The 25,836-nt window shown below is 42.6% G+C and overlaps 1 protein-coding gene across 5 annotated transcripts in view; it reads left to right on the forward strand.

Annotated features, from left to right (window-relative positions):
• LOC133262218 (neuropilin and tolloid-like protein 2) overlaps window positions 1-25,836 on the forward strand; it is a 55,126-nt gene that overhangs the window by 19,907 nt on the left and 9,383 nt on the right. Inside the window, exons 2-7 of one of the 5 annotated variants that reach the window (XM_061441175.1) lie at window positions 3,970-4,026; window positions 6,727-6,867; window positions 8,327-8,365; window positions 8,805-9,053; window positions 19,122-19,166; window positions 19,256-19,383. In XM_061441175.1, coding sequence (XP_061297159.1) covers window positions 3,970-4,026; window positions 6,727-6,867; window positions 8,327-8,365; window positions 8,805-9,053; window positions 19,122-19,166; window positions 19,256-19,383 — 659 coding nt within the window. The remainder of the gene's footprint in view (window positions 1-3,969; window positions 4,027-6,726; window positions 6,868-8,326; window positions 8,366-8,804; window positions 9,054-19,121; window positions 19,167-19,255; window positions 19,384-25,836) is intronic. The other 4 variants (XM_061441176.1, XM_061441177.1, XM_061441179.1 and 1 more) reach the window with 4 other exon arrangements.

The raw sequence follows: 25,836 nt of genomic DNA on the forward strand, positions 1-25,836 counted from the left end.
AATGGCACAGGCTTTAGTGAAAGCCAGTCAAATTTTCTGAATTCCTTTTAGGAGTTTTGTTCCTGTATCCACATCACTTTAAGAAGTGAAATCACTGGTTAGTGTAACTGAACATCTCACATTGTCTCTATCTGTACAAGAGAGCACAATCTTGTACTCTTGGGGGAAAAAGAAATAAAAGGTATATTGTAACAGTGTTAGATAGTAGATAGCTCTACTAGAAAAACCCAAAGCAAATCAACAAACCCCCAGATTTTTCACTTGAAAGTGACTATCTGTATTAGTTTTGTTAGTCATCAAAATACTTATTTTACTTACATTTCTGTGTGTGTTTGCTTTGAGAAAAAAAGACAAAACCCATTTTGCATTTTAAGAGGCATCACAACAACTTGTATAGACATTGCCATGTCTTTGCAAATCAGAGGGTGGGCACAGCAAATCTTTAAGAACATAGTGACATGTGGTTTACATAGGATTGTGGAAACTGCATTTACTTTAATGCTAAAAGCCAACTTTGAACTGTTGTTCCAAAACCAGTATAGAAAAAAAAGCAAAGAAAATACATAGACAACTTTATAACCACCATCAAGATTGTTAGGGACAAGCAATCTCAGGAGTACAAATGCATTACAAGTTCATGCACTTAAACTCTGATCTTCTGAGTGTACAGTTTAAACACAGAAGCTGCAAAAATGAACTGCAAATCATTTTGAAATAGTGGCTTCTATAGAAGAAATGCTAAATAAAAATATCTGAAAGCTAATGTCACTCACATGTTAATAAAGATGGGATATTTATTTTATATGCTTTAAAGACTAGTGAACATCCATAACTTGAAGACCAGTAATGGGTACTAGTTACTTTCTTCTGAAGGATGAATTTTCAATCCAGGATGAGTCAGCAACGATTAACAATTGATAATTTATATTGGGATAATGACAGTGTCATGGTTTAAGCCCAGCTGGTAACTCAGAACCACACAACCACTTGCTCACTCCTCCCCTTCTTCCCCCCCTGCTTCCAGTGGCATGGAGAGGACAATCTAAGGAATCTAAATCCCACGGGTTGAGATAAGAACAGTCCAGTAACTAAGGTATAATACAAACCTACTACTACTACCACTAATAACAATAATGATAAGGGAAATAACAACAGGAGAGAATATAAAACTTAAAGGGGAAAGGGAAAAATAATTAACACAAGTGATGCACAATACAATTGCTCACTACCTGCAGTCTGGGCCTTCTGGGTGACTCCCCCCAGTTTATATAGGGGGCATGACATGCTGTTATGGAATACCCCTTGGGCTACTTTGGGTCAGGTGTCCTGTTTCTGCTTCCTCCTGGCTTCTTGTGCCCCTCCTCACTGGCAGAGCATGAGAGACCGAAAAGTCCTTGATGGGGGTAAGCATTACTTAGCAACAACTAAAACACTGGTGTGTTATCAGCATTGTTCTCAGGCTGAAGTCAAAAACACAGCACTGCACTAGCTACTAAGAAGGAGAAAAATAACTGTTACAGCTGAACCCAGGACAGACAGTTAGGAAGTATATTTTTCAGTATATTAAAAATGGAGAATTATTGCAAAGATACCTAAGTCTTAACCTACAACCTCATAATCCATCCCTAAAAATCAAATGAGCTTCTAGGAACATAGCAGTTGTTTGCAAGAAAGACACATATTGTATTTTAGAACACTCACAGTTCTGAACTCAACGTACAAGGGATGAAAGTATTATAATGGCACACAGCCTGTTTTAATATGGGGAGAGAGAAAAAAGGCCATCAAAACCACATGTAATAAACTGCAAATGCTAGAGGGACACTCTCGAGGGCAGACTTTGTTTCCTTTCCTCTTTCCCCAAGGCAATGTATCATATGCCAAGATTGCGTCTAGATGAGTTTAGTTGAAATCACCGTAGTTCTCAGTCATTGAGTGCACGCTTACTCTGGAACTGTCTGAAGGGCTCAAAGTCTACCAGCAACACAGGGAAAATCATGACAGAGAAAATGCTATTTCAGCATGAAACAATAAAATGCCTGAGCAATGAGAGGGGAAAACTGTGAAAATAAAATGGACTTCTCGAATGTGACAATAAAATTCCTGCTGAAATCTTTTTCCCTGCAGTGGTAAGGCTATGCCTGTCTGACTTAGTATTAACAAGTAGATTAAGAACATGGAAAAGGCCATACCAGCTCAAATCAAAGGTCTATTTAATCTGGATATGTTCTTTCACAGAGATATAAAAGCAGAAAGAGTGTAAAAGTAGAGCAAATTATATTTTCCCAAAATAGCATTCCAGAGTTCCAGCAACTTATGGCTTAAGGGGTTTCTGAAACACAGTTTTCTACCTCAAGAATGTGTTATGAAGTATGAGCATTAAATAAAAAAAAAATCTCATTTACTTTGAACATGCCACCTGCTAGCTTTGTCTGATAACTCTGGTTCTTGTACTGGAAGAGAGAAGTAGTTGCTATCTATTCACCATCTCAAGGACACTTGGGATTTTATCCTATCTCCCCTCAGCCAGCAGTAGTTCAGGCCAGAGTGCTGCCCCTACTTAGGAAGTTCTCCAATACCTGTTCAGAATTGACAGAGATATACTCAAGACATAAGCAAATGAAACATTTGAAGACTGGAGTGATTAATATACTTTATTTCATTCTCTTTTCCCTTCCTGGTAATCACTAATACATTGAGGGGAAAAAGCATTTTAGGAAAATCTAGACATTCAGCTTGTTTTGTAAATGTTGATGGATAGTGAAATATGGAATCTTTACTACATGCTGTGGAAGGGAGGGGGGAAGGAAGGAAGGAAGGGGGGGAGGAAGGAAGGGGGGAGGGAGGAAGGAAGGGGGGGAAGGAAGGAAGGGAGGGGGGAGGAAGGAAGGGAGGGGGGGAGGAAGGAAGGAAGGGGGGAGGAAGGAAGGAAGGGGGGGGAGGAAGGAAGGGGGGAGGAAGGAAGGAAGGAAGGGGGGGAGGAAGGAAGGGGGGGAGGGAGGGAGGAAGGAAGGGGGGGAGGGAGGAAGGAAGGAAGGGAGGCAGGGAGGAAGGAACGAAGGAAGAAAGGAAGGAAGGAAGGGAGGGGAGTAGGAAGGAAGGGGGGGGGTAGGAAGGGAGAGGGTAGGAAGGAAGGAAGGGAGGGGGGAAGGAAGGGAGGGAGGGAGGGAGGAAGGAAGGAAGGGAGGAAGGAAGGAAGGAAGGGAGGGAGGAAGAAAGAAGGTTTATTAGTCAATCAATTCAACTCTAGAAAACACTAGCATGTCAACACCTGAGACTAACAACACTCCAGCAAACCAGAGTGCTTGCAGCAGTGTACATCCTAAGTATCCTCATCCTAGCTGTTGTCACTGCTCAAAGTAAGTCTCTCCATTGTTAGAACTTGTGTCTGCTTGTTTTCTACTGCTACATCATTCAGAGAAATCAGTGCTACTGTGTCTGCATCTCAACCACCAGTCTCATGAGCACAATTATATAGCGCACCTGAAGTCCATGTGGGGGTAAGACCATGCAGCATCTCACTTGTCCTGATTAATTTCTGGGAAGCTGGAAAAGCCATTTGTACACGTTACACCAATGGAGGTTTAGAATAAATGTGGTTCAATATAGCAGAGAAACATCTTGTTTCAGGATATAAAAGTTATATAGCAGGTACCATGTAATTTTATAAAATGCTTGCACATTAGTAGATGCTCTAGAAAATATTCTTGAAGCTCCCTCAAACAATAAAAATTGCTATTCTCATATATGCTTTCTTAAGGAACCTGGAAGAACCAACACTGCACTTAGACTGTACTGGTTTCCTAAAGTTCAAATTTTAAGAAAGCACATAAATGCATTACATATTTTTGCATGTTCCAAGTTGTTGTGGTTAATGATTTCTAGGATTTGCATGATTCAGGACTGCAGAAAATAGTCTATAATTTTGATGAATTACTGATGTCTTTCCTGTCCAATTTCTCTCACCAGTGTTACTAGTAACAACCTTTGTAGTGGAAGGGATTGCCATTGCACAGAAGACACAAGGTACAATTTTGGTTTGATGATTTTCTTTCAAAAAATGTAATGGCTGTCTCATTTTTATTTAAGCAATATAAGTGAAAGTATTTGTGTTCAGATATTAATAGCTCTTGAATTACCAATGTGAATTCTAATTTTTTCCATTTCCCCCTATTTACTAAACTTTTTTCCAAGTGAACAAAGCCATCCAGTCACAAAGAACATGGAAGTTCACTTACCCAGTTAAAATCCTATGGGTTTAGACCTTAGAAGTGGGAAATTAAACACCAGAAAAATTCATGTTTTCTGTGTATGACAAGCTATTCAAATAGTCCACCCACAACCATTTTTGAAGCTTGCTGAGTGGGGAAAGCATCAGTTTCACAAAATTTATTTTCTTATATGCGGGATTAACACACACTTAGGAGAGAATTCCTAGAACTAACACCTACAGAATTTCCTTTAACAGTTTCTGCAGGACAGACTAAATTTTCACCCACATAAATCTAAAAGCTGTCAAGAAACCGGTGGAAGGTGATATAATTTACTGGAGGCAGCCAATTAAAACTGTGTAAATATAAATAACATTATGAGAGCACCCTGTGAGACTTCGGAAAAATCTGCAGAAACCACATATCCTGTCTTACTCTCTCCAGTTCTGCTAACAAGGAGAAGGTACAAAGGTACTTGAGAAGAAATGTCAGAGATCATACTATTCCCAACTCCTTTCTCTTAGGATAAAGAGAAGCCCTGCAGAGAAAGACTTGGGGGTGTTGGTTGATGAGAAAATGAACATGAGCAGGCAGTGTGCGCTTGCAGCCCAGAAAGCCAACCGTATCCTGGGGTGCATCAAAAGGAGTGTGACCAGCAGGTCGAAGGAGGTGATCCTGCCCCTTTAATCTGCTCTTGTGAGACCTTACCTGGAGTATTGTGTGCTGTTCTGGTGTCCTCAACATAAAAAGGACATGGAACTGTTGGAACAAGTCCAGAGAAGGGCCACGAGGATGATCAGGGGACTGGAGCACCTCCCATATGAAGATAGGCTGGGAAAGTTGGGGCTGTTCAGCCTGGAGAAGAGAAGGCTGTGTGGAGACCTCATAGCAGCCTTCCAGTATCTGAAGGGGGCCTATAGGGATGCTGGGGAGGGACTCTCCATTGGGGACTGTAGTGACAGGACAAGGGGTAACGGGTTAAAACTTAAATAGGGGAAGTTTAGATTGGATATAAGGGGGAAATTCTTTCCTGTTACGGTGGTGAGGCACTGAAATAGGTTGCCCAGGGAGGTTGTGAATCATAGAATAATTAGGGTTGGAAAGGACCTTAAGATCATCTAGTTCCAACCCCCTTGCCGTGGGCAGGGACACCTTATGCTAAATCATATCACCCAAGGCCTTGTCCAACCTGGTCTTGAACACTGCCAGGGATGGAGCATTCACAGCCTCCCTGGGCAACCTATTCCAGTGCCTCACCACCCTAACAGGAAAGAATTTCCTCCTTATATCCAATCTAAACTTTCCCTATTTAAGTTTTAACCCGTTGCCCCTTGTCCTATCACTACAGTCCCTAACAAAGCTCCTGTGAATAGTCCAGCATGGTGCATTAGCTTAGTAAAGTGCATAATCTCAGTCAAGGATCATATTTCCCTGTGCATCAGAATGATCTTAGAATCATAGAGTTGCAGGATCATCTTCTTTGACCTGGTCACGCTTCTTTTGATGAAGCCCAGGATACAGTTTGCTTTCTGGGCTGCGAGCACACACTGCCAGCTTGTGTTCATTTTCTCATTGACCAAGACCCCCAAGTCCTTCTCCACAGGGCTGCTCTGAATCTCCACCCAACCTGTAGCTCATCTTAAATGAGACCCTTAGCTACCAGTACAATCTACCTATTAGAATCATAGAATCATAGAATAGTTAGGGTTGGAAAGGACCTTAAGATCATCAAGTTCCAACCCCCCTGCCATGGGCAGGGACACCTCACGCTAAACCATATCACTCAAGGCCTCGTCCAACCTGGTCTTGAACACTGCCAGGGATGGAGCATTCACAACCTCCCTGGGCAACCTGTGCCAGTGCCCCGCCACCATAACAGGAAAGAATTTCCTCCTTATATCCAATCTAAGTGATTGGTTATAAGGAGGATAAGTGATTGCTAGTGATTTTATTAGCTACCATTGTTGTATTTAGTGTATTTTGCAAATTATAATTTGTTCTAAACATTCTGTATTAAGAAAAAATATTGTAAATATATATTTAGTCTAAGGGTCGCATACTTCAGTATAATCCGGAATCAGGGCAAAAATAGTAAAAGCCAACAAGCATTTTAGATTATATTTGCATAGGAGTGGAGAAGACATAAGCCCGAAAATAATGCTGCTATATTGGCAGCTACTGTGACTATCTGACTTAGAAAGAAGAGCATCAAAAAGTCTAAACTGACTTGGCTAAAAAAAAATTTACTCCCTCTCTTCCCTTCCCAAGAATTACTGGATATATTTGATATTCCGAAACTGTGATCTCTTTAGGGTACACCACATCACTAAATTAAACATAAGATTTTCCTAGCTAGATGTTAGCAAGGGGCATAGAAGAGGGTTTTCCACCAAAATAAATTACTTTCTTCTTTCATAGGACATGGGTTATGTCAGTGTTTTACTTTTTTCCAAAATCAACCTTGCATGCTTATAGGAGAAATTTATTTGATCACTTTTTTTTTTTCCCACTTAAGGTGGGCAAAATATTGGTGTGAATCGTATTCCTCCCACCCAGTGTGACAATTGGGTACGGACAAGTAATGGAGGACATTTTTCTTCACCAAACTACCCTAACATGTACCCACCAAATCAAGAGTGCATCTATATCTTAGAAGGTACATGCTGTATTTCTCTTTTGTTGTGTTGTAATCTTAGTGTTCAATGTATAATCTTGAACTGTTAAAACTGTGTCATCTTACTGTACTGTCAAATACTGTATAGCTGTACTGGTAATATAATCAATTCTGCAGTCATTTGGTTAAACAAGAAGCTAAATTTGTTTTCTGAAGTAATAACAATACATTAATAGAAAATGCAGTCATTCAGGAATTAGCTATACGGAATAATACATACCCTCAGACAGGAAAAGCAGCATCAGATCTATTGTAATCTATGAAGGCACAGAACTACTAAGATAAAAATTGTAGCTTGTTATCTTAATATCACTTCCAATATTGCTGAAGATAAACTACAAAAGATGCTTGCAGACTGCCTTCAGCATTTACCAGACCATACTGGATTATTCAAAGTGTATTCCACAGGCAGGGAATCTTTATGCTGTCCTTTATTAATAAAAAACACACATCTTACTGCTATGGCACTGTATTAAAAATATGGAGATTTGTTAGCACTGGGGAGGTCACTACTGAAATAATGTGATGAGGACAAAAAAATTTAATTAACTAGAATAAAACCACATTCCAATGAGAATATCTTGGGTAAAGGCTGTAAGACTTGGGACACACTAATTATTTTTTCCTCTTATTAGAATGCATCCAAAACCCACTGAAGTCAGCTAAAAACGTTAGCTTAATAATCAGATTCATATCAATTAACTGAAATATTTCAAGTAACATGTTTCAGTGAGGTTTTATATGTACAGTATAGTAGTAGTTCACAGACACCCTCATTTTTGCTTGTATGCATTCATATCTGAAGTTCTGTATCTTCCCTGACAGTGAAGGCACTGGGGAGCAGATCTGTCCAGCTTCAGTGTTGGGACATACCAGATCCACTGCTGGATCTCCCTGACATGAGGCAGTTTCCATGGGGCACAGAGCCTCACAATCCTTATACAGAAACATTAGGGTTACCTGAGTGAGACCAAGGTCCTCCACAATTTCTAGCTAAAGTATTCCTACAGACCTCTGACAATATGTGCAAACAGCTACAAATGTTTTTAACTCGTGTATAAGGTGTAAGTTCTAAAAAAAGTGTTAGAGACATACAAGTAAATCCTTTTTGCATTCAGAAGAAATTGACAGTATGTGATTCTTTAATGCTGTCATTCCAGATAGCCAATTAGTACCTGAAAGTTCATGTAGCTTAATAGATGACAAGAACAAAAAACACTTAAGCTATTCATACAATATAAATCACAGTTCTGAACTACAGATGTGGAAGTCTGGTCAAAAAGTAGCCACAGCTGCATCAACTCAGGATTTAGGGATCTGATCCAAGTCCTGATGTTAGGCTGCCACTTGTTCAGACTTAGTAGTCACCTGCATATTAATAACGTATATGAAGCATTTACACTTCTCTGAATATTCTAATAAAAGGTGTCTCCTGCCAAAGGATCTCCAAATTTGGGCTTGATGCTTAGGAAATGTACCAGTGAGTAGTTCTTCATAACTAACTTTTTCTTTTCCATTCTTTTCTGCATCCCTCATTGTTTTGTCCTTTTTTTATGTACTTTGTTTTCACAGAACACTGAATTCAATTTAATATTAAACCTTGTTTGAATACCTTTGCATATATGTTAGTATCTGTTACATGTGCTGAATTCAATTTATGTTATTTCTGAATTTTCAACAATAAAGATCAGCAAGCAAAAAAAAGAATCCATGAAAAAGGATGTCCTATATAATAATTTTTAAATTTTTTATTATAGTGTATCTGAGTTTTTGTAGCAGACTGCCAGATGTATTTTGAGAAGTTTCCAGTCTCTTTTTTATCTTGCTGTCTTGGAGGTCTGTTTCTTCATTATTCTGTGTCTTCATGTGCTTTTTATATAGATCTTCATTTAATCTTTTGCTCATTTTTTTATGTCTAGCTGCTCCACGACAAAGAATTGAGTTGACCTTTGATGAGCCTTATTACATAGAACCCTCATTTGAATGTCGGTTTGATCATCTGGAGGTTCGAGATGGACCTTTTGGTTTCTCCCCTCTCATTAATCGTTACTGTGGTTTGAAAAGTCCTGCACTAATTAGATCAGCAGGGAGATTTATGTGGATCAAGTTTACTTCTGATGAAGAGCTGGAAGGAAAGGGATTTCAAGCAAAGTACTCATTTATACCAGGTAAAGATGCCTAACATTATGACTGAGTTAATAGCCATCTGCTCCCATGGAATTCTGTGATGTGTTTATGCTGGCAGTCTAGAGCTGTAATTCATCCTAAGTGCTTATGAAGACAAAGTGACAGTGTGATAGTTACAGTCTCAATCCTGCTAATCCCACAGCATACTTAACTAAAACCACTTTGAAAAACTGACTGAAGGAAATTGCAGGTCTATAGTTTGCTAGAGAAGTCAGTTGATCTTGTTTGTGCTGAAGGCTTTAGCAACTTCCCTCTTTGTTACTACTCTAACTTGTACCAGTACCTCACCAGTGGTAGTAATGGAAAGAGCATTTATGTAGACAAATAGCTGGTGTTTTCAACAGTCTATCATCCAGGAATGTAAGACACTATGACAAAAACACCTGAAGCACATCTACAATAGCACTTCCAGCCAGATGCAAAGCATTTTAAATCTCCATTCTGACATGCCAGAGGAAATATCTATACAGTCCAAGCATCAGCTCTCAGTATAACTAGATTCCCTCAACCCATAGGCTCAGACAACAGAATTGTTCTTTGCTCAAAATACTGTGTGGTTTACAAGGTATGAAGAGGATAATATGCTGACAGTGCCTTTAGAAAAACAAAAGTACATCTGCTCTGTGGGGCCACTTAAAACTGGCAGGGCATTCTTTTTACAGGAAAATTTGATCTGGTGTCCTTGTGCAGTGCTTGACTGCTGTACTTCATAGATATTACACATATATTTATCAGCATTTTATTGTCTTTTGTGACAAAGGACAATATACAAATGTCAGCTCTACTACTACTGTAAAAGTATACACAGGCATAACTTTTTAATGTCACCTTTACCCAACTGGTCTTTACCTGTATAGCACGTGAAAACACTCTACATGATTATGTGTTACCGCTCATAGAACTGTACACCTTACTAGGGATTTAGACTTGGAAACTCTTCAGATTACCACAGTGACCGGTCCACTGGAAGTAACACACTAAAATCTTTTCATAGGGTCAGTACTTATGCATTCGGTTTAGTTCATTTCCAAAGCAATTTCATTAACATCACTGTCAAAACTAACTTAGCCTAGTTCCAGACTGGAACGTAAAATATACATTTGAACTGTATAGTATTTTTGCAATAGATTGCAGCAAGTGAAGGACCAATATTTTTCTTTCCTCTACATTTACATGGAGTGTGGTAAAATATTTTGTAATTGTGAAAATGGAAGGGGACGTGCACGTACACCCCCACTCAGTTCAGAAAGAAGGTTAAGACTTTCAGTGAAAATCGGTAGTTAAATTCAGAATGTAATGTAGGAACAGTTTTTAACAGCCCATTGTACCGTTCGATTTTCCCAGAGGCTGGTGCCTGGTAGGGGATGTGATATACCCGCTCAATGCCATGCTCTTTGGCCCAGGTGTCTATAAGGCTGTCCTGGAAATGAGTCCCATTGTCTGACTCAGTTCTCTCTGAGGTGCCATGTCTCCACAAAGTCTGTTTCTCAAGGCCCAGGATAGTGTTCTGGGCAGTGGCACGGGACACAGTCCCACAGACTATTACCCACTTCTGGTGATACATGTGGGTGCTAGGGATATAGATAGTAGTAGCCTGGGGAACATAAAGAAGGACTACAGAGCCCTGGGAGAGGTGGTTAGGGGCTTTGGAGCTCAGATAGTCTTTTCGTCAATTCTCCAGGATACAGGGGAGGACCTAAAAAAAGCTAGGAGGATTAGCCAGGTTAATAAATGGTTAAAAGGGTGGTGTCATAGTCAGGGGTTTGGGTGTCTTGAACACGGGACCCAAGTTTGTAGGCCAGGTCTACTGGGGGCTGGTGGAGCTGGTGATAAAGAAGGGAAAGAGCAGTTTTGGTAGGAGGCTTGCCAGACTGGTCAAGGAGGCTTTAAACTAGATGTGTTGGGGGAGGGGGCATCATTCCATCCCAAGACACCCAGTCAGTTTCCAGCACCTATAATAAAAGCTCGGAGCAATGTAGATATATTCCAGCCGCTCCAGCCAATGAGCCGGCTTCATTTGGAGCTCGGCTCAGATGCCTCTATACAAACGCCCGTAGCATGGGAACAAACAAGAGGAATTAGAGATGTGTGCACATCTACGGTGGTATGATATAATAGGCATTGCAGAAACATGGTGGGATGGCTCCTATGACTGGAGTGTTGGAATGGAAGGTTACAGGCTTTTTAGAAAAGACAGGCCCGGCAGGCGGGGAGGGGGAGTTGCCCTTTATGTTAGGGATTGGATGGAGAGTATGGAACTCTGTCTGGGGACAGGTGAGCAGTCCACAGAGAGTTTGTGGGTCAGGGTCAAAGGGAAAACAGCGATGGGAGACATTACTGTGGGGATCTGTTACAGACCACCTGATCAAGGAGAACCTGCGGATGAAGCACTCTATAGACAGATAGGAAAAGCCTCACGCTCACAGGCACTTGTTCTCATGGGGGACTTCAACCACACTGACATCTGTTGGAATGACGGTACGGGCCAGCACAAGTAATCCAGGAGGTTCCTCGATTGTGTGGAAGACAACTTCCTCCTGCAAGTAAGAGAGAAGCCGACAAGGAGAGGTGCCATGATTGACCTCGTGCTCACCAGCAGGGAAGGGCTGGTTGGAAATGTGAGGATCCAGGGCAGCCTTGGATGCAGCCATCACGAGATGGTTGAATTTGAGATCCTCAGAACAGTGAGAAGAGCGTGCAGCAAGCTCACTGCCTTGGACTTCAAAAGAGCAGACTTTGGCCTATTCAGAAACCTGCTTAGCAAGGTTCCATGGGATATAGGCCTAGAGGGCAGGGGGGCCAAAGACTCTCGGTTGATATTCAAGGATCACCTGCTACAAGCTCAGGAGTGTTGCATCCCAACTAGAAGGAAGCGCAGCAGGAGGGCCAGGAGACCTCCTTGGATGGATAAGGAGCTGCTGAGGAAAATTCAAATGAAGAAAGAGGCTTATAATAAGTGGAAGCAAGGACAGGCGGCCTGGGAAGAGTACAGGGATGTTGTCCAGGAAGCTAGGGACCAGGTCAGGAAAGCTAAGGCCCAGTTAGAATTAAACTTGGCTAGGGATATTAAGGATAACAGGAAGGTATTCTACAGGTACGTAGCAAATAAAAAACAGACAAGGGAGAACGTAGGCCCCCTCAGGAAGTTCTCGGGAGAACTAGCTACAGAGGATTTGGAGAAGGCTGAGGTTCTGAATGACTTCTTTGCCTCCGTCTTCACTGGCAAAGGCTCTGACCACACCACCCAAGTCTTGGAAGGCAGACGCAGGGACAGTGAGAACGAAGACCTTGGGTCCACTGTAGGAGAGGAACTGGTTCGAGACCATCTTAAAAATCTGAATGTGCACAAGTCCATGGGTCCTGATGAAATCCATCTGCGGGTCCTGAAGGAGCTGGTGAATGAAATTGCTAAGCCACTGGCCATCATATTTGAGAAATCATGGCAGTCAGGTGAAGTTCCCGACGACTGGAAAAAGGGAAATATAACCCCCATTTTCAAGAAGGGGAAAATGGATGACCCAGGGAATTACAGACCAGTCAGTCTCACCTCTGTGCCTGGCAAAATCTTGGAGCAGATTCTCCTGGAAGGCATGCTAAGGCACATGAAAAACAACAAGGTGCTTGGTGACAGCCAGCATGGCTTCACTAAGGGGAAATCCTGCCTGACCAATTTGGTGGCCTTCTGTGATGGGGCTACAGAACTGATGGACAGGGGTAGAGCACTTGATGTCATCTGCCGGGACTTGTGTAAAGCGTTCGACACTGTCCCACATAACATCCTTGTCTCTAAATTGGAGAGACATCAATTTGATGGATGGACCACTCGGTGGATACAGATCTGGCTGGCTGGCCGCACGCAAAGAGTTATGGTCAATGCCTCAATGTCCAGCTGGAAACCAGTAACAAGTGGTGTCCCTCAGGGATCGGTGTTGGGACCGGTCTTCTTTAACATCTTCGTCGCTGACATGGACAGTGGGATTGAGTGCGCCCTCAGCAAGTTTGCCGATGACCCCAAGCTGTGTGGCTCGGTTGATACCCTGGAGGGAAGGAATGCCATCCAGAGGGACCTTGACACGCTTGTGAGGTGGGCTGATGCCAACCTCATGAAGTTTAACCATGTCAAGTGCAAGGTCCTACACCTGGGTCGGAGCAATCCCAGGCACAGCTACAGGTTGGGCAGAGAAGAGATTCAGAGCAGCCCTGCGGAGAAGGACTTGGGGGTGCTGGTCGATGAGAAAATGAACATGAGCCGGCAGTGTGCGCTCGCAGCCCTGAAAGCCAACCGTATCCTGGGCTGCATCAAAAGGAGCGTGACCAGCAGGTCGAAGGAGGTGTTCCTGCCCCTTTACTCTGCTCTTGTGAGACCTCACCTGGAGTACTGTTTGCAGTTCTGGTGTCCTCAACATAAAAAGGACATGGAGCTGTTGGAACAAGTCCAGAGAAGGGCCACGAGGATGATCAGGGGACTGGAGCTCCTCCCGTATGAAGACAGGCTGAGAAAGTTGGGGCTGTTCAGCCTGGAGAAGAGAAGGCTGTGTGGAGACCTCATAGCAGCCTTCCAGTATCTGAAGGGGGCCTATAAGGATGCTGGGGAGGGACTCTTCATTAGGGACCGTAGCGATAGCACCAGGGGTAACGGGATAAATTTAAACAGGGGAAGTTTAGATTGCATATAAGGAGGAAATTCTTTCCTGTTAGGGTGGTGAGGCACTGGAATGGGTTGCCCAGGGAGGTTGTGAATGCTCCATCCCTGGCAGTGTTCAAGACCAGGTTGGACAAAGCCTTGGGTGATATGGTTTAGTGTGAGGTGTCCCTGCCCACGGCAGGAGGGTTGGAACTTGATGATCTTAAGTTCCTTTCCAGCCCTAACTATTCTATGATTCTGATTCTATGTTTCCAGCCATCCGGTGGTTGCCTCCACCTTGGCGGGTTGGTGGGAGTATGATATAATCAATCTGCCAGGCCTCCCCATATCTGTACTTTAGCCATCGTCCTCCATACCAAAGAGGCTTTAAGCGCTTGCCTTGCTTAATTGCAGCACATGATTCACACACATGAATAACCTGGGCAATAGTGTCCATTGTTAAATCCACCCCTCGATCACGAGCCCATCTGTATGTTGAATCTCTGCCCTGATGGCCTGAAGTGTCATGGGCCCACCCGGCCAAAAAATAATTCTCCGTTATGTTGCCAATCTAAGTCCATCTGAGCCACTTCAATCTTAGCAGCTTTATCCACTTGTTGGTTGTTCTGGTGTTCCTCACTGGCCCGACTCCTGGGTACATGAGCTTATACATGGCATGCCTTCACCACCAGGCTCTGCACCCGGGCAGCGATATCTTGCCACACTGCAGCAGCCCAGATGTGTTTCCCTCTGTGTTGCCAATTGCTCTGCTTCCATTGCTGCAACCACCCCCACAGGGCATTTGCTACCATCCATGAGTCAGTATAGAAAGTAATGGCCACCTTTCTCGTTCAGCAATGTCCAGGGCCAGCTGGATGGCTTTCACCTCGGCAAACTGACTCGATTCACCCTCTCCTTCAGCAGTTTCTGCAACTTGTCGTTGAGGACTCCGTATGGCTGCCTTCCATCTCTGATGCTTTCCCACAGTAGGGCAGGACACATCAGTAAACAAGGCATATTGCTTTTTAATTTCTGACAGTTTATTATATGGTGGGGCCTCTTCAGCACGCATCACCTCCTCCTCTGGTGGCATTCCAAAATATTTGCCCTCTGGCCATTCCATGATGACTTCCAGAATTCCTGGACTACTGGAATTTCCTATTCAAGCTCATTGTGTAATTAGTGCAGCCCACTTACTCCATGTAGCATCGGTTGCATGATGTCTAGAGGAGACCCTGCCTTTGAACATCCAGTCCAGCACGGTCAACCGGGGTGTCAGAAGGAGCTGTGCTTCAGTGCCAGTCACTTCCGAAGCAGCTCAAACCCCTTCATAGGCTGCCAGTATCTCTTTTTCTGTTGAGGTATAGCTGGCCTCAGATCCTCTGTATCCCTGATTCCAAAAGCTGAGAGGTTGACCTCGAGTCTCCCCTGGAGTTTTCTGCCAGAGGCTCCAGGTAGGACCATTCTCCCCAGCTGCGGTGTACGGTATATTTTTTACATCTGGCCCAGACTGGACTGGTCCAAGGGCTACTGCATGAACTACCTATCGTTTAATTTGTTCAAAGGCTTGTTGTTCTTCAGGGCTCCTTTTGAAATCAGTCTTCTTCCAGGTCACATGATGTAGAGAAGGTTTACAAAGAGACTGTAATTTGACATGTGCATTCTCCAAAACCCCACAACACCTAAGGAAGCTTGTGTTTCTTTCTTATTAGTTGGTGGAGACATTGCTGTTATCTTGTTGATCACCACATCTGTGGGGATCTGGAGACGTCCATCTTGCCCTTTTATTCCCCTAAATTGAATCTCCTGTGCAGGTCCCTTGACCTTACTCCATTTTATGGCAAAACCAGCATTCAGCAGGATTTGGATTATTTTCCTGCCTTTCTCAAAGACTTCTTCTGCTGTATTGCCCCACACAATAATGTCATCAATGTATTGCAGGTGTTCTGGATCAGTCCATGGCAGATGGTAGGGCTGTGTTTCCACCCCTGAGGCAATCGGTTTCAAGTGTACTGGATGCCCCTCCAAGTACTACTTGTCTGCCTTTGACTCCAGTTCATGCTGAAGTTCTAGCATGTCCGGTATGGCAGCATTCAATGGTGGTGTGACTTCATTCCGGCCACAGTAGTCTACTGTTAGTCTCCACTCTCCGTTAGACTTTTGCACTGGCCATATGGGGCTATTAAAGGGTGAGCGGATCCTTCTGATCACTCCTTGGCTCTCCAGTCTATGGATCACCTTATGGATGGGAATCAGGGAGTCTCGGTCAGTGTGATTATTGCCGCCGGTGCACTGTTGTGGTCGCGTTTGGTACTTGTCCTTTGACATTCGGCAACCCCACAACAGAAGGATCCTCTGAGAAATCAGGCAAGGTGGACAGCTGCTCAATTTCCTCAGTCTCCAAGGCAGCAATACCAAAAGCCCATTGGTACCCTTTTGGGTCTTTGAAGTACCCTCTCCTGAGGTAGTCTATGCCAAGGATGCATGGAACCTCTGGACCAGTCACAACAGGGTGCTTTTGCCACTTCCTCCCAGTCAGGCTGATTTCAGCCTCCAGTACAGTCAACTCTTGGGATCCTCCTGTCACTCCAGAAATATAGATGGGTTCCGCCCCTTGACATCTTGATGGCATAAGGGTACACTGTGCACCGGTATCTATTAGAGCCTTATACTTCTGTGCGACTTATGTGCCAGGCCATCTGATCCACACAGTCCAATAAACCTAATTGTCCCCTAGCTCCACCTGGCTGGAGGCAGGGCCCCTCTAATAGTGATCGCAATATTGGCCACTTACACCTTGTTGACAGGGATTAGTCTTTATCACAGGAGCTGGTGTAAAATCAGCTCTTCCATTCCATCTGGGAACCTGCTCACCAGAGACTTAAGCCACAGCTTTCATGGGATGATCATCCTTGACCTTTGTTCTCGTCTTCAATTCACGCACCTGTTCCTCCAGAGATGAGGTAGGTTTTCCATCCCACTTGCTCCTGTCTTCTCCATGATCCCACAGGTAAAACTATAGGGTGGCCCATGGCGTGTACCTCTATATCTTCTTTCTTAAGCAGTAGGAAGCCCAGCCAGTAACTCACAACCATGCAGCCGCTCACTCACTCCCTTGATTCTTCCCCACTGTTCCCAGCAGGATGGGGAGGAGAACCAAAGGAATGTAAATACAGTGGGCTGAGATAAGAACAGTTCAGAAACTAAAGTATCATATAAAAATACTACTACCACCACTAATAACAACAATGATAAGAGAGAGAATATAAAATTAAAAAGATAAGAAAAAAACAATAAACACAAGTAATGCCCAATAAAGTTGCTCACCGCCTGCTGACTGATACCCAGACTGACTCATGCAGCGATCTGGGCATTCCGTGTGACTCTCCCCAGTTTATATACTGGGCATGATGTGCTGTGTTATGGAATACCCCTTTGGCTAGTTTGGGTCAGGTGTCCAGTCTCTGCTTTCTCCCAGCTTCTTCTCCCCTCCTCACTGGCAGAGCATGAGAGACTGAAAAGCCCTTGATTGGGGTAAACATTACTTAGCAACAATTAAAGAAATTGGTGTGTTATCAGCAATGTTCTTAGACTAAAGCCGAAACGCAGCATTGTGCCAGCTACTAAGAAGGAGAAAAATAACTGTTAGAGCTGTAGGGTATGTTGGAGAGTCTCAGTGTAGAATTCTTTTAGTCCCCTAGGACAATCGCAGAACCATAGAATGCTTTGGGTTGAAGGGGCCTTAAAGCTCATCCAGTTCCAACCCCCTTCCATGGGCAGGGACATCTTCCACTAGACCAGATTGCTCAAGGCCCATCCAACCTGGCCTTGAACACTGCCAAACAAGTACATTTACAGAACAGAAATCCAAACGGAAAAATCTAATCTCCAAATAAGATTTTTTAGTATGGAAACCATCTTGTTCTGACGTTGCCATCTTGTACTAGCCAAAAGTGCCATATGATAAGGGTTGGTTGGTCCATGTCTGTTCCCCCCAGGCCCTCTCTTTTTTTTTTTTTTTTCCATCTGACTTGATTACTGGACTGTTAAAACTGGAATATATCTATGCTAAAGCTCCTTGTAAACAAATAGTACAGTCACCTTCACATCATCACTATGATAATATTTCCCTTTTAAGGAAGAAATAGATAATTTTAAATCTATGTTTCCTTCTATTGACATCAGTGGGAATGTTACCAGCAGGAGCAAAACATGGTAAGAGAAGTATCAGCTGTAGCTGTTACTTTAAGCCTACTTAACTTGTGGATTTTGGAATGTGAACTGATCAGTAGAGGTTCAGGATTAAAGCCACATCCTAGCTCAGTCAGCCTACGCTGGCCACAGAGTTCCACCTGCCACTGAAATACCATGTGGTGGCCAGTAACACAGACAGGGAATTAGACTTGCTGAACAAATGCACAGATCCAGGATGATAAATCCCATTGACACACAGATCTAGTCTCCAATGCCGTTAAGTCATTAAGCATGATCAAAAATGTGAAAAATCATAAACCCGTCATCATAAGCCTAATTTTTTCTTTGCAGAAAGGAAAATAACTGGATTGTTTGGACAAATCACCAAAACTCATGGAACAATCATTGCCATCACATCAGGGATAGTTTTAGTACTTCTCATCATTTCAATTCTAGACTTGGTAATCCCCAGATAAACAAAAGGAAAATTAAGTATGTTTATTTCATAGAATCATAGAATAATAAAATAGTTAAGGTTGGAAAGGACCTTAAGATGATCTAATTCCAACCCCCTGGCCATGGGCAGGGATACCACACACTAAAGCATGTTCCCCAAGACTCTGTCCAACCAGGCTTAGAACACAGGCAGGGATGGAGCATTCACATCTTCCCTGGGCAACCCATTCCAGTTCCTCTCCACCCTTACCCCTGATTTTCTTACTTTTATTTTTGTACTAAGGTCATAAGGACCTAAAACTAAGCCAGCTAGAGCGATTTATCTTACAGAAGGATTCTCATTATGTTCTTTGGGCGTATTCTGACTAGTTTTTGTGAAACATTTACCGGAGTTACTTTCTATTGCTAATGTTACAAAGCCATCAAACAATGTTATTTAGAACTGATTTTAGTTAAAGAAGGGTAAATTTTTCAGTGAAAATTGGTAATTAAATTCAGAATGTAATGTAGGAACAACATACCGAATAGCGATTTTTGGTGTTTTGCTGGAAACCTGTGCTGTCAGTATAGAATTACCTCATTCAGATAAGGTCAATCTTTGTGGAATAATGTTATCTAAAAAAAATAAAAAATCTGTCTCTGTACCCTGCAATTGATTCAGTAAACAATTTTTATTGTGATATAATAATAGACATAATCTTCAGATTATACTAAACCTTGAAGTGAATCTTAAACACTGATAGCCCGTGTGATTCATTACTTCTTTCTATTACAGATCCTGACTCTACTTACCTAGGAGGTATTTTAAATCCCATACCAGGTCTAGTATTACAGTAACAATTTCTTTATACATTAAATTTAAAATTAATATCATATTGAATTTGACAGCAAGGTATATCTTCTCCCTAGACTGCCAGTTTGAACTCTCAGGAGCTGATGGAATAGTACATTCCAGTCAAGTACAACAAGAAGGAAAAACAAAGCCAGGGCAACCAGTTGACTGCATATGGACAATTAAAGCTACTCCGAATGCTAAGGTGAGTTTCATTCATATCATTCAACATATAATGGGTTTCTAAGTCATTAGTAACAGGTAATAGTCACTAGCTGTGATTTACATAATGTCTCTCTTTCAGTGAGATGAGTGAGTTACCAGTGGCTTAGGAAATCCAGATTGTTCCTGAAATTAAATTTATAGAGCAAGTCCACAGTCTTGACTTCCTATTATTTGAAACTTAAAATTCAAAATAACTGTGAACACTGTTCAAGCAACAGTTTTCAAGGGCATTTGACTTGGACTCTGGTTTTATTGGAAGACCGCAGGCAAAGATGCTAGCTAACAGCTTTGATAAGTTCCCTTAAATCTTGCTGCCACATCTTAAAATTTTGCCTCCGGTGGTTCTATTGGAAAATTTGGTTCTGTTCAGTGTCAAAAGAACATGTACCTGCTCCTCCTCAGTGTAATTCACAATCCAGCACCTTAAACCCCACTTTCATCAGTAGCCTGAGCTAAAATGAAAGGCTTTGCCTGGAAGCAGCTAAGGAATTGTCACTCTTCTTCTGACTTGGCTATAGCATCACGCCCTCTTAAAGTGCCACAATAAAATTTGCTAGAGCTTTTCTGCCCAAGCCCTAAAGGGGCATAGTAACTGTTCAAGCCAAAAATCAGCATATGTTACCTGGGTACCTGGTATTTGTGATTGTGCCTGCAGATCTAGAGACTGCTTATGAAATCATCACTATCTTATGCTCATTAAAACAACTTGAGCTTTATTGTTGGTCAGAGAGAAGTATAAAATTCTATTCATAATTCCAAAATACAATATCTATAGCCTGTTCAACAAAACCCGACAGCTATATGTTTCAGACATAGAATGGTTAATAATTTGAGTTGCACTGAAGAGTACATATTTTTTTCTTCCATATAGTATACACATCTTTCATTTTGCTCCTGTATGTGTGTTAAAGCGCATATCACTGCTTGCATGTACACAAGAATTAAAAAAAATATTTCTAAGCAGTAGCTGCCAAGATGACAAGCCTACTCTATGCCTTCTTACATACCCTTAATGGTTAACTAACCAGCCCTGTTACCACAAAAGACAGACGAATAAACTCTCTAAGGCTCGATTTGGAGTTTTAGAAAACAGGAATTCCTTATTGCAGCGCTGGTGCACACACACGTCATTTTGCAAAGGTGAGCGTGCCTGGAGTCTATAAGCAGCATCCATATATCCAACAAACTTATGCATATTTACAACCTTTCTGGGAAATGCTTTACATATTCACTAGATTTCCTGGAGCTAATTGTAATATTTGCATTTTAATTACGCATGCTCTTCCTTGCTGAGTGGTGGTTTTGAGGGGTCTCTGGTGGTTGCTGACAGTCTTCCTCCCTGTGTCTGCTGATTGACCTGTGTGCTTGTGCAGGTGCAAAAGACTTGTGGATTATTTAAAAACTCTCTGTGGTTTAGGTCAGTTTGTTCTTATTTGTTCCTTATCTTGAAGAACTGGCCCTATATGTCTTGGTTACTCCTTTCTTATCTTCAAAGGCTGCCCTTTTTTTATACATACCCCAAGGCCGTACTGGCCTATCTTGCTCTTAACAGAGTGGTTTTAATTTACAACTTAACATTTTAGCTTACAGGCCTATGAACCAACTTCCAAATTAAAAGTTCAAAACCAGCAACCTAAAAGATAGTAGTAAGAGGAGAAGACGAGAAAGAAACTAAAACTTCGTTAATATATTTGAGCATTTGAGGAAGTGACTCAACTCATGGAGCCCTATACTAAGTAATAGTAGCAGTTCTTCCGGAAACTGATTTGTAGTACTCGCTAAGAACTTGCCAACAAAGTTTAAGTTGACAAGCAGGTATTCTTTATTGCAGCACTGGGAGACACGGGGGATAGCCCTTCCTAGCTTGTCTCAGCCAAACCTCAAACAGACTGTGGTTATATTGTTGCTTGTCATACATATTCATTTAACTGAGAACCGCTTTACGTAATTCCACACCCATTTCCGCATGCGCACAACAATGTGGTAGTGGTCTTTGGGGGTCACTTACTTCTTCCAACAATCTTCATCACTTTCTGGCAATCTCTGAAGAATGTGCAGTAGATAATGCTTACACCAGCTTAACTGGTTCAGTAACACTGCAGGCATAATCATCTCGTCCTTCGGTTAGCTTAGCCACAGCACATCCTAGACATCTGCTAGCTTCAGATACTCTTTATCTACATGTCCTGTTTTTCTGTCCTGTTTTTCTTACAATTATTTTTGCACTAAGGTCATAAGGACCTAAAACTACGCCAACTACAACGATTTATCTTATACAAGGATTCTCATGTTCTTTGGGTGAATTCTGACTAGTTTTTGTGAAACATTTACCTGAGTTACTTTCTATTGCTAATGTTACAAAGCCATCAAACAATGTTATTTAGAACTGATTTTACTTATTTACAAAAGATTTTGTACTTCCTTGTCTCAAAACAATAATAAAACAATTTCGTCCCCACATTGCCTTTTGAGTGCATCAGGCCATATGCTTAAGCACTTCAATAAATTATTGAATGTTGGCAGAAGGCAGAGTTATGGTTGGGTCAGCCCTGAGATTAGATCATCACCCTAAATTATAGAGTTAAAACATTACAGAAAAATAATTCTTACTATTAAAGAATCATAGAATAGTTAGGGTTGGAAAGGACCTTAAGATCATCAAGTTCCAACCCCCCTGCCATGGGCAGGGACACCTCACACTAAACCATATCACCCAAGGCCTTGTACAACCTGGTCTTGAACACTGCCAAGAATGGAGCATTCACAACCTCCCTGGGCAACCCATTCCAGTGCCTCACCACCCTAACAGGAAAGAATTTCCTCCTTATATCCAATCTAAACTTCCCCTGTTTAAGTTTGAACCCTTTATCCCTTGTGCTATCGCTACAGTCCCTAATGAAGAGTCCCTCCCCAGCATCCCTATAGGACCCCTTCAGATACTGGAAGGCTGCTATGAGGTCTCCACACAGCCTTCTCTTCTCCAGGCTGAACAGCCCCAACATTCTCAGCCTATCTTCATACGGGAGGAGCTCCAGTCCCCTGATCATACTCGTGGCCCTTCTCTGGACTTGTTCCAACAGTTCCATGTCCTTTTTATGTTGAGGACACCAGAACTGCACACAATACTCCAGGTGAGGTCTCACAAGAGCAGAGTAAAGGGGCAGGATCAACTCCTTCGACCTGCTGGTCACACTCCTTTTGATGCAGCCCAGGATACGGTTGGCTTTCAGGGCTGCGAGCGCACACTGCCGGCTCATGTTCATTTTCTCATCAACCAACACCCCCAAGTCCTTCTCCGCAGGGCTGCTCTGAATCTCTTCTCTGCCCAACCTGTAGCTGTGCCTGGGATTGCTCCGACCCAGGTGTAGGACCTTGCACTTGACATGGTTAAAATTCATGAGGTTGGCATCAGCCCACCTCACAAGCGTGTCAAGGTCCCTCTGGATGGCATTCCCTCCCTCCAGCTGTGAACCACACAGCTTGGTGTCATCGGCAAATTTGCTGAGGGCGCACTCAATCCCACTGTCCATGTCAGCGACGAAGATGTTAAAGAAGACCGGTCCCAACACCGATCCCTGAGGGACACCACTCGTTACTGGTTTCCAGCTGGACATTGAGGCATTGACCACAACTCTTTGTATGCGGCCATCCAGCCAGATCTGTATCCATCGAGTGGTCTATCCATCAAATTGATGTCCCTCCAAGTTAGAGACAAGGATGTTATGTGGGACAGTGTCGAACGCTTTACACAAGTCCCGGCAGATGACATCAAGTGCTCTACCCCTGTCCATCAGTTCCGCAGCCCCATCACAGAAGGTCACCAAATTGGTCAGGCAGGATTTCCCCTTAGTGAAGCCATGCTGGCTGTCACCAAGCACCTTGTTGTTTTTCATGTGCCTTAGCATGCCTTCCAGGAGAATCTGCTCCAAGATTTTGCCAGGCACAGAGGTGAGACTGACTGGTCTGTAATTCCCTGGGTCATCCATTTTCCCCTTCTTGAAAATGGGGGTTATATTTCCCTTTTTCCAGTCGTCGGGAACTTCACCTGACTGCCATGATTTCTCAAATATGATGGCCAGTGGCTTAGCAATTTCATTCACCAGCTCCTTCAGGACCCGCAGATGGATTTCATCAGGACCCATGGACTTGTGCACATTCAGATTTTTAAGATGGTCTCGAACCAGTTCCTCTCCTACAGTGGACCCAAGGTCTTCGTTCTCACTGTCCCTGCGTCTGCCTTCCAAGACTTGGGTGGTGTGGTCAGAGCCTTTGCCAGTGAAGACGGAGGCAAAGAAGTCATTCAGAACCTCAGCCTTCTCCAAATCCTCTGTAGCTAGTTCTCCCGAGAACTTCCTGAGGGGGCCTACGTTCTCCCTTGTCTGTTTTTTATTTGCTACGTACCTGTAGAATACCTTCCTGTTATCCTTAATATCCCTAGCCAAGTTTAATTCTAACTGGGCCTTAGCTTTCCTAACCTGGTCCCTAGCTTCCCGGACAACATCCCTGTACTCTTCCCAGGCCGCCTGTCCTTGCTTCCACTTATTATAAGCCTCTTTCTTCATTTGAATTTTCCTCAGCAGCTCCTTATCCATCCAAGGAGGTCTCCTGGCCCTCCTGCTGCGCTTCCTTCTAGTTGGGATGCAACACTCCTGAGCTTGTAGCAGGTGATCCTTGAATATCAACCGAGAGTCTTTGGCCCCCCTGCCCTCTAGGCCTATATCCCATGGAACCTTGCTAAGCAGGTTTCTGAATAGGCCAAAGTCTGCTCTTTTGAAGTCCAAGGCAGTGAGCTTGCTGCACGCTCTTCTCACTGTTCTGAGGATCTCAAATTCAACCATCTCGTGATCGCTGCATCCAAGGCTTCCCTGGAGTGTCAGATTTCCAATGAGCCCTTCCCTGTTGGTGAGCACGAGATTCCAAGAGTAGTTTCTCAAGCTTCAATTCTGGCAGAATTGTGATGATAAAATCTATTAGATCTGATATGGTGCAATCTCTTGAGAAAAATAAGCATAGACATTTTTAATTTCCTCAATTAGATTCTGTCACAAAAGTAATTTTTTAAAACTGATACAACTGCAGCAATGAAAGAACTTTTAAAATCTGTGTAACAGATATTTACACATACAGAGAATAGTTCTACTAAAAGCATCCTCGTTTATTTTTAGCTTCCCTTGTAATTTCACAGCAGATACATAAAGCCAAACATTAAATGCAAATACCATCTCTCAGCCCATATACTAGCATTTAACAGCTCACACCCATGTTTGTGAGATAAGACATCAGTGGAAGACAGGTTCTCAATATAGCTGAGAACAAAGACAGCAGAAGTAGAAAAAAGGGAATAAAAAAATGGATACTGAAAATCACACAATAGTGAGATGAAGCATGAGATCGTATGGCACAGGCTGCACCTTTTCATAGTGTGCAAGGGGAGACAGAACTGGCAACCTGCCTCTGGAAAACACTGGAAAGGAAAAGCCAGGGTGTTTTGCCTGCCTTTTCCTGTGCTCACTCTTTTGCCATGCTTTCAGTAGAGCTTGTTAAGTGTTTGTAAATCTTTTTTTCCCCCAAAGTTGGTTGGTTTTGGTTTAATGAATTCTTTACAATTCAGTTTTAAAAGGCTTTGGCTGTAGCTGAGGTTAAAAGAAAGATGATATGGGAAAAGGACAGAAAAATAGGTAATACAACAGTAGTAAGCGTGGTATTCATCTATGCTTGTCTCCCCTGCTTCACAAATTAAACAAGAGCTGGAGATGTTTGTCATTAGTCAGATGCATGAAAAATTATACTGCGCAAAAGGTCCTTAGCATCTGTAATAGCAGCCTGAGATGTAGCTGTAGGCTGTACTCACTCAAAACACATCAAGTCTAGACTCAAGCTTATCTGAGGAACATACTGAAGACCTTGTGGGTAGAAGGCGCATCTCCTCTCACACAGAGCAGGAGACCTCTGTCTTCACATGGATAGATTTCTTCTCTGTCAAAATAATGGCTATCTGAGGAATTTTTAAAGTTTAAGGATAGCCTTTGCAGCATGCCTAGGTAACTGAGTTTGAGTTACACAGTTCATCAACTTCCCCTAGAATTTTAAGAATCCCAATACAACCATTCAAGAGATGAAAAAGGCCTGTGATCTTTTCACGTAATCTTGCAGAAGTTTCCTGCTCTGGCAAAATAAATTGTTTGTTTATTTTCCAAGTGCCATGTTGGTCTTCCAATTTCTTTGCTGCGTACGTTCTAACACATATGCTGCCTTCTCTTGGATTAGATTCCTGCTTTTGGAGGAATTAAGATTGGCTTAATTTATTAACTCTTCCTAGAAAGCCAGTTTACTTTTCTTCTGCTTCCATTTTTATTCAAATTACTCCTGACTTTCATGGCTTGTGTCTTCCATAACAATGCTACAATTCAGTAATTAGCTTTCATTCTGAAGC

Source organism: Pezoporus flaviventris, unplaced genomic scaffold (genome assembly GCF_033815535.1).
Source record: "Pezoporus flaviventris isolate CSIRO_AGI_PZ_B2104156 unplaced genomic scaffold, CSIRO_AGI_Pfla_v1 ptg000199l, whole genome shotgun sequence".
Lineage (NCBI taxonomy): Eukaryota > Metazoa > Chordata > Aves > Psittaciformes > Psittacidae > Pezoporus > Pezoporus flaviventris.